The following is a 9,779-nucleotide window of genomic DNA, read 5'->3' as shown; positions in this document are numbered from 1 at the left end:
TTCCTAATTTTCGAAAAATACCGGGGTTCTATCAATTTCCATTTTTAAAATTGTACATCGATTGGCTCCAAACTGGAATTATGTGGATTTCAAACTAATTTTACTTGTACAGTAGTATTGCGTTTTTCTCCAGCTTTTCGTGCTTGTATAATTATTTATTTATATATAATTTTTTTTTGGAATCATATTTTATGAGACGGATCTCTTATTTGGATTATCTATGAAAAAATATTACTTTTTATGCTAAGAGTACTACTATTTATTGTGAATATCGGTAGAGTTGACCCGTCTCAGATAAAGATTCGTGAGACCGTCTCATAAAAGACCTACTCTTTTTGTTTTACAATAGCACGAGCAATCATATTAAAAAATCTATATATATTTATATAAATAATGGTGTAATTTTAAGTTTTAAAACAAGTTATAGGTTGTTTTTCAGAATTTATAAAATTTATCAAACACATTCTAAATCTACCTCTTGTTGAAATTTAATTGTCGTTCATCATAATTCTCTCCTTTAAAAAAAGAACCTACGAAGGGTAATTAATCGGAAAGATCAAACGTATTTGGCACATTTATTCTTACTGGGAAAAAATAGTGAAATTTCAGATGCATATTTTCAAGCACGATATAATTTTTTTTTACTACACAAATGCGTAATAAATTTTCCCCTTCTCAGAAAAGAAATGAAACAAAACAGCATGATTGTTTCAACAATCTTTTTATTTTATAGTTTTATGCTCGGGCGCAACACCATTTTAAATCATGTTACTAAAAACTAACTAAATAGACATTCTTGAGTTCGAATTAAATTCAAATTCCAAAATAAATATTCGAATTAAATTCAAACTCCAAAATAAATATAAATAAACTTGAGCTCAAACACAAAAATCTTTAAATACTCGTCTCAAATTCGATCAAATAATTTGCACCAGTTTATTAAGTTCCCGGGTCACAGGGTTTTTTTTGGGGGTCAAAATAGAGTGCTTTTGGATACGCAAGTTTTCCCAATTAAAAAAGAGGATGCGACTCTTTTTTAAAAAAAAAAAAACTTATAACAATGTGATTTAAGGATTTCTATTTTATCTTTTTTTTCAAAAAATAAAAATATTATTTTTCAACGGATGAATTTTTTATTTTTTAACCCATATTGTGTCCAAAAATGCTTTACTTTTTAGAAAAACCAGTTAAAAACCCTGAGCTTACGAAATTAAACCCTTCGGGTCTCCAAAACAATGATGAAAAGTGCATGCACTAAAAATAAAATGTTCTTTCTGAAATGCTTATGATGTCTGGAAAAATGGTGGTATACAACATACAACCACGATATTCAGTTCGAATACTCGAAAAAGAGAGAATACAAGTCGCAATTTCACCTGTCCTCAAGAGTCCCAACATTTATTTTCATAAATCAGAATCGAATCTTCTGAATGGGAGGATGGATCTCTAACTTTGTTTAGCTCTCGGGATATCAAGATCTTTAAAAACCGGGCTGTCGACCCCAACCCCCATGGCGTTGAGACCATTATCCGCGTAAATAACAGAACCAGTGATAGCCGAAGCCATTGGGGATGCAAGAAAAGCAGCAACATTTCCAATCTCCTCTGTTCAATTTACATAACAAGTTAACATGTGAATCAATTATCGAGTCCTGAAGACGAAAATGATACCTTCCAACAACGATAAAAGATCGTGCCTATGTTTGGACTCATTTTCTGGAATATTTTACATCTAGCCGATTTGATTATCACATATTCATTTTTTTCTCTTAAATATTTATTTCATCCTCCTAACTATTGCTTCAAATTGAACTTTTCATCAATTCCTAGCAATGTTCCATTATTGCATTATGTTCAGCTTTATGATTTAATTTTTGCAGGATGCAATATTTTATCATATGACATGCATTCCAGGCACATTGACAGAAAACACACCAATGTGACCGAATGATGCTTTTTTATAAGGGCATCTTCTCCCTTACAAATTACTACTGATTTGTGTTTCCAAGTTTAGGACAAGTGATAAGCCATGGTCGAAATATTTTGCTATCTTAATCACATTTACCATTTGCAGCCTTTCCTAAAGCATTTAAATGCTACCTGAGCACCAAAATGCAACTCAAATAGGAGGTAAAGACGACTCACCCGCAGTTAATTCCTTCTGCGAAGGAGCATTCTCCAATGAATAGTCGATCATCATGTCAATGAAACCGATAGCTTTTGCAGCACGACTTCTTAATGGGCCTGTTATACTCAAGTCCATAAGCATAACAATGTAAACATTTTGACTTTCTTGTTATTCTTACATGATAGTGAATTACTACTGTTCCATGCCATAATAATGCTAACATGAGAGCGGCTTGAGTTTACATTCACTGACCAAACATTGCAGTAGAATAAGTACCGACCACACTTTAGAATATTGCCGGCAAAGGGACATAATATTAGGGGTAACGTATGGATTCATTTTCTGGCACCTCTTTAGTTTCTGGAAAATGAAATCAAACGTTATCCTCTTTTCTTCTGAGAAAACATATTTTCCCTTCTAGTATATCTCCAATATAATCGGTACTTTGAATATAATTGTCTGTCACTACCTGCAAACTACACTATTATTATTTTACGCTCAAGACTATATTTTAAACTTTTAAAAACATCCGACACTATTAAAAACATTACTTAATCTCCGATGCACGTCATTAACTAATATAATTCCCATGAATATGCCAGAAAATGTTTTCCAAAAAACAACATAAACAAAACATAGCCATATTTTTGGAGTTATAATTCATCCAAACACGAGTATAATTTTTTAACATACCTGCAGATATTGTGTTGACTCTGATGTCGTGTTTCCTTCCCGCTTCAAAAGCCAGCACCTTTATACAGTAGATGATACCTTTTGTGAGCATTGATTGTAACTCAAGAATATGCACAATTACTATAAACCTCGAAACAAAGAAAGACTCACTCTGGTGTCACTCTCCAGTGCAGCCTTTGCGGAACTCATGCCACCTCCATATCTGAAAACAAAGTGATAACTTATACGTGAAACATAATACAATAGAATAAAAACCTGTTTGATGAACTAAATGAGCACACACCCCGGTATTATCCTTTCAGATGCAATGTATGTTAGAGATATTGTAGCACCACCTATCAAAGAAGAGAAAAATATAGGAAACCAAATTGTGTTGATACCAGAAAAAATTAAGATTGTTTCGAACCGTACCTGGATTCATGATGGGAACAAAATGTTTGAGTAAGGAAATGAAAGAATAGCTTGATGCTGAGACGGCCCCTAGATAACCTTTTCTAGATGTCTCCAAAAGAGGCTTACTAACCTGCATGAAATGCCCAAACAATTGTATTGAAATAAACATGAAAATGCAACGAAATAACTCAGTTCTAAAATATACCTCTGAACCATTGGCAAGTGAATGCACAAGGATATCGATGGTGCCAAAATCCTTTTTCACTGATTCAGCAACTTCCTAAAAGATACAAAGATACTCTCAGGAAGGTGATTTAAAAATGCAGGAATCTGTACACTCAGATTCAAATGTAAACCTAATGAGTTTAGATGCTATGGCTGGAACTGAACTAAAAAACAGGTCCTTGGTATTTAAGAAAGGAAGCATTTGCCATTAAAAGATGGAAGAACGGGATCCAAAGTTTCAAGGGCCATCACAGAAAAATTGAATGTATAAGAAACACAAAAATAACTTAAGAACCTTCACAGTCCAATTGTCGGATCCTGAATAACGTTTATTTGTTTTGACCTGCACCATAGTACAAATTAATAGAGGCTGTACTGAGGAAAACGTCTCATTTGTGAAATACCAGTAGACAACTCACATCTTCTGGAACATCCTCTGGACAATCATAAATTGCATCCAATGGGTAGATTTTTGTGATTTTCATCAAAGAACCATCTGGCAAACTAAGGCATCAAGTTCCTGATCAGTGATCCAGATACCAAGTATGGTAAAAAGATCACAACTTACAAAAATCGATTCTTACACGCGTGATTCATCGAACTTTCCACGTCGTAGACTGGTCTCGAAGATATTTAGTGCCTAAGACAAAGACTTTCATGAAGAAAAGAACAAATGTGCAGAGAATTTATATTATACGGAGATGGTGGGACAACATAAGAGTTTATATAACATACAGGCACCCATGTACCAACGAGAATATCAGCTCCTGCAGCAGCAAGAGATTTTGCTACTGCCCAACCATACCCATTATCATCAGCCACACCAGCAATAAATGCCCTCTTCCCTGCAAACGATGATAAATATTTTGCTGAGGTGAGCTCAATAACCATGATTTTCTTTTGCAACAAATTCAACAACAATGCAGATATGACCAATGTAAATAAGAAATAAGAGCAGGAATTTCCTAAACCATTTTCTTAAACATGATGATTAAAACAACAAAGTTGGCATTTGAGGCGGAGTTTAAGAGATTCTCCATGTTTCTTGAAAAAAAGCAGTATTTTCTTTCTAAATTAATACGGTAAAATATTGGATGAAATCATGAATTAGGTAAACAAATGTTTAAAATGGTTATGCACAATGGAAGCTAGCAAGTAATGATTAACAACCACTAATTCCAAAAGCTCAGATTGATAGTAAGTGGGCGAACAATAAATTTCTATTCCAAGTATTGGCTGGAGAGCGTTCAACAAAAGCTCTGATCTATATAATTAAGGTAACGAGTATTGGCCAAACATAAGGTAACAGAAGCCCAAATATGAGTATCAAGACTGACTAAAAATTTTTAGAGTCCATGTATATTTAACTTTTTCTCAGATACTACGTCAAAAACTACTATTCCGAAGCTCAATCCAATAGGAAGTTGGCAACAGTTATTAGCCTATCATTTATCCAATCTTGGAAAAAGCTTGTCTGTTGACACAGAGAAACGGAAAATGGCAGTAAAAAGCACATGAAGGGCCAACCTCTGAGATCAATGGGCAGTCCAGGCAAAGGCTGCTTATCGCTAGCTCCCGACATAGCCTTTATGACATGCCTTTTATATTTCAACTGATTGCCTTCAAATATTTTGGAAAATGGCTGTGTTGCAGACCGAAGCTTTTCCCAAGTCACTCCTTTAGTTTTACTCCCGATGTGTGCAAAATTTGGTCTTGAAATTCTATGATATGCAGAAACAGCAGGCCTTTGTGCCACAATTTGGGTTCTGGGAGTTGCATTCGCAGCCATGGCTTTTAAGATACATGCAATTTATAATATAAAAAAAGAAGAAGTGGATAACATGTGATTAGATTTAGCAAGTTAAAACGGGATAAGAGAGCTCGGACAAGTAAACAAAATAGCAAACATGATAAAAATTCCCTTAAGCCATGTAGCCAAGAAACTGACATCATGAAGACTAATAGTAAAGTACGCTGTGAGCGCTCAAATTCTGCCTCTAGATGAGACGAGAGAGAAATTTATAAATTCTTTTATTTTCTCTCTTTTTTTGGGGTATAACAAACTCAAACAAGAAAGAGTTATGTTCATTTCACGATGTTCTTCTTTTCATAAACAGTGTATGAATGTCATTTTTTCCTTCTTTTTTCGTGAATATGATTAATCTATAACAACATACTCTACACAGTTCAATTTTCAACAAGATGCCGTGTAAATTTTGTATATAGAGCACGCACAGATCGCTTATTTAGCATTGAAATTAAGACAAAAGTTTTACTGCCAGTTTATTGGTAAATTACAGAAAAAGTTTCCAAGTTCACACGACTGCATCATAAGAAAAAAAAAACTTAATCGTTGGTAAATCATTAGCTTAAATTAGGTGGAAAGTTGCAAAGCTCGTCAAACTTTCGTGGGGGGAAAACAAACATTCGTGCATAGAATAAAAGTAATCTGAGAAGGAGAGCCTATATCAAAATGCGGATGCATAAGGCTCCATAGTCCACGCCAGTTTTCCAGGTTTTAACAATTTCTTTGGAGCATTATAAAATTACCCTTTTTCTATCATGTGAACTCCAAGAATATAATATAAATGCACCATCAAATCTGATTCTGTATTCGATTAAAGAGAAATTTATCACCAGAAGTACCGAAAAAAGGCAAGATTTCACACAATGACCCCACGAAAAGCTAAACCATCTAAAGATCTCGACAAGAAAACAAACAAATCCTCATAAATTGAACCCGAAATAAGCATTGAAAAAGCTCCTCTTTTTTGAAATGCAGAATCACGATTGTTTAAATCAGGTAGCGGGATGCTCACCTTTTTTGTAATTCTTTTGGAGAAAATCCAATTTGATTCTGGGCTACTTTCGTTTGTGGCAGATTCAAATGTCGAATGAATTTGTAAATATGGTTTCGATGAAAACAATGCTAACGTCTGTTTGTTTGTTGGTGGGTTGGTTGGTTTGAACTGTTGGGAAGCTTTGAAAGCTCCGCTCTGGGAGTGAGTTATTGAGATTTGAGGGCTCGTTTTTGTCACCATAGGCATTCAAAAATATATTAATATTTTTTACAAATTTAATTTTAATCCTATTTTTATTAACATATATTTATCGTAAAAAAACATAAAATTTGTGACAAACAAAATTTAGATTTTGGGCAAAATGGTGAAAAGGTATCGGGTAAACACTAGGAAAAAAAATTACTACATGAATAATTTTTTTGTTATTATCAAAACTAAAATCTTTATAAGATTAATATATAATTTAAATATAACGACCAAATTTTAAAAATAAAGTTTGAGATTTAAATGTATTTTTTTTTAAAAAAAAATCCAAAGATTTAAGGTGTGTTGGGATGAAAGAATTTCAAATCCATGAATTTCAACTGTATTTTATGATTAACAATGAAAAATAGATCAAATTTTAAATATGTATATGTACATTAATTATACAAAGTATAATTAATTTCAAACAACTTTATTATTCGGTGAACTTTGGCTTAATCGTAATTAATATAAAATATTATATAAAAATGAAAAATTAGATTTAAAGTTTACGATTTTATTTTTGAAAATAATAAAACTACATTGAAACATTCATTGTGAAATTCGCTTCGTTCGATCTTAGGTGTGGAAGCAGTGCCCACACGGCATACCCCATATGAATGGTTGGGATTCCACTTCATGAGGAAAAAAAAAAAAAATTGTGCCAGAAAAAATTCTGACCCTTGGATGTACCCCTGCAGGCAGCCTGCAGGGGTAGGATGGAATAATCCGTTAAATTGCCTGGAGGGGTATGATGGAATAATCCGTGAAATTCTTGTGTCCAAACTCAACATAAAGGTAATTAATATTGAACACATGCATTTATTATCAGTGCCTAAACAATTATGTTTTTACTTTTCCCAAGTCCACAAAGGCCTGAAAAAATATGTAATGATATTAATTACGCATTTAGTTTTATTCATTCGTTTGTATTGACATCTATTTTGGTGTTTGGTAAAAAAAAATTAAATGTAATTTAGAATTTGTTTTAACAATTAAAACAAATTTATTTTATGTTAAAAATATATATGATATAAATATTTGTGAATTGATGATATGTATTTTTGATAAATGATGTTTTACAAAATTTGATTTAAAATTTATGATCAAGTTATAAAAAAAATTAATTTCTTTCCATGACAACCCAAGTTCCATGAAATCACATGAAATATTATCTGTTTTGCAAAGATTTCACCTAATTAAATCAAATTTCATCAAATTCCACCAGATGTTAGTTCCATTTTGAAATTCTATATATCAAACACTAAAATTGTATTTTCAATTCCAAATCCCATCAAAACCTTTAGAATTCCATGATTCCAAACATACTGTTAGTATTAGTATTTTACGTGTGTGATGTACAAAATATTATTTCATATAAGTAATGATTAAAAACAATGTTTATATCATTTGAGATAACGTTTAAATGAGAATAATAATATTTTGTTGTTAGATTGATTTTTTATCATTGTTGAATTGAATTCTTACTAGTTAAAAAATAAAATAAAAAATTATATCTAAAAAATCATACATTTATCAAAATTTTAAATAATAAATAAATATTTTTTAAAATCCAAATTTTTGTCATTTATTAGATAAATAAATTTTGATTAGGTTTTTTAAATATTTTTTAGAACATGTCAAAAAATATTTATTCTGAATTTCTAATTAAGATATATAATAATAACAATATAATTTACAGACAATCAATATATTAAAATCTATGATGACACTTTTTAAAAAGTTGAAAAATGTACAATAATATAAAAAGATTATATTTTATTTATATGATAGATAGTAGTGATAATAAAATATATAATAAGACAAAATTTAAAAGTATAAACGAAACTAAATGAAATGATATAATTATAATTTATAATTTTAAAAGACATCAAATTAAAATTTGAATTTTAAAAAAAATTGAAATGACTTCATATCGAATTACATATTTTTTTTATTTTTTAAAAATATTTAATGCGGTTAGTGAATACATTAAAACCAATAAATATTTTTTATTATTGTAAATATTTTGACAATTCTTTTTTTTAAATATAACAACAATTCTATTTTTTATATATATATAAAAATATATACGAATAACATAATAAATAACAACCTATTTTCAAGTCTTCATTTTGTGATAATTACTCAATTGTCCTTTTTTGCACATTATAAAACAATTATTGCAAGGATATTATTGACAATTTACAAATACATCCAAAAATGTATATCATATTATCTCTACATCATGTAACATGCTAGCACATCATGTCCCTACCATTGGAGCAATGCGCATTGTGCCAATTTTCCTATGATTCCACGAGCCATGCATTATTCTCATGCCCAGCAATCAAATCATGCTGGAAGGAAACCATGTTCTTGTCATTTATAAAGAAGGTTCGATCGTTGGACGTGGTGGACATTTCTCTATGAATGAACGAAAAACTAAATAGAAAGGACTTTGAATCTTTTGCCATGCGAACTTATGCGATATGGATGGAGAAGCTTCGAATAGGTTAGAACACCGAGACCACTGAGATGATGGCTAATGTCAACTGGACTGAAACCATGATGTGTAGCTACCATAAGGCAAAATCTTCACTGCTAACAGCTACGGCCAGATGTGATCCTTTATTATCACCGAGAATATGGATTGTACCATCAGTTAATCACTTGCGATTGGATGTTGATGCGGCTTATAATGTCAATTCCAACATATATGTTATTGGAGGTGTTGTGCGGAATCATGAAGGTCAGCCCTTATTAGCTTTTGGGAATCAGATCATAAAACCTCTATCTGTGGTAGTTGTAGAACTCATTGTCATTGATGAAGGAATTCAATTGATACATAATCAAAATTTAAGGATACACCAAGTTACATCGGACTCTCTGTTAGAAACGCAAGCTATCACTTGCCCAATGGACGACTATGATTATTTTGGAGCTATTGCTGCAACCATCAGAAACAATTTGGCAGCTCAAGGCCATCTAAAGCTAGAAAATGTTTTGCGCACAACGAACGGAGTTGCGCACTCACTAGCTTCTTCTGCTATTTCATCTCCCTCACCTTTTTGTGTAGCAGTTTGGGGATTCTCCTATTTGGTTAGCAAAACTTGTAATCAATGATTATTTTCGCTATGAATAAAATTACAAGTTTTCTGTCAAAAAAATTGTGTATATTACGTTAAGTCACATTTCATCATTAACGAGGCTGATGATGTGACAATCATCTTATGTATCCAATAAGTGAATATCAATTTAGTAGTGAGCACAGTTAGTGAGCAATACATGACACAC

At 31.8% G+C, this 9,779-nt stretch overlaps 1 protein-coding gene across 1 annotated transcript; it reads right to left on the bottom strand.

The window, feature by feature from the left end:
- Positions 1-1,255: 1,255 nt before the first annotated feature.
- On the bottom strand, positions 1,256-6,454 carry LOC140825302 (enoyl-[acyl-carrier-protein] reductase [NADH] 2, chloroplastic-like). Its single transcript, XM_073186988.1, has 13 exons — positions 6,258-6,454; positions 4,966-5,229; positions 4,174-4,283; positions 4,023-4,078; positions 3,858-3,942; positions 3,734-3,781; positions 3,419-3,493; positions 3,232-3,343; positions 3,104-3,155; positions 2,971-3,022; positions 2,821-2,878; positions 2,145-2,243; positions 1,256-1,604 (listed from the first exon to the last, which is right to left on the bottom strand). The coding sequence occupies exons 2-13, from the start codon at positions 5,225-5,227 to the stop codon at positions 1,447-1,449; spliced, it is 1,167 nt and encodes a 388-aa protein (XP_073043089.1). The 5' UTR covers positions 5,228-5,229; positions 6,258-6,454; the 3' UTR covers positions 1,256-1,446.
- Positions 6,455-9,779: the final 3,325 nt, after the last annotated feature.

Source organism: Primulina eburnea, chromosome 3, assembly GCF_022965805.1.
Source record: "Primulina eburnea isolate SZY01 chromosome 3, ASM2296580v1, whole genome shotgun sequence".
NCBI lineage: Eukaryota > Viridiplantae > Streptophyta > Magnoliopsida > Lamiales > Gesneriaceae > Primulina > Primulina eburnea.
This window is presented reverse-complemented; position numbering and strand designations above follow the sequence as displayed.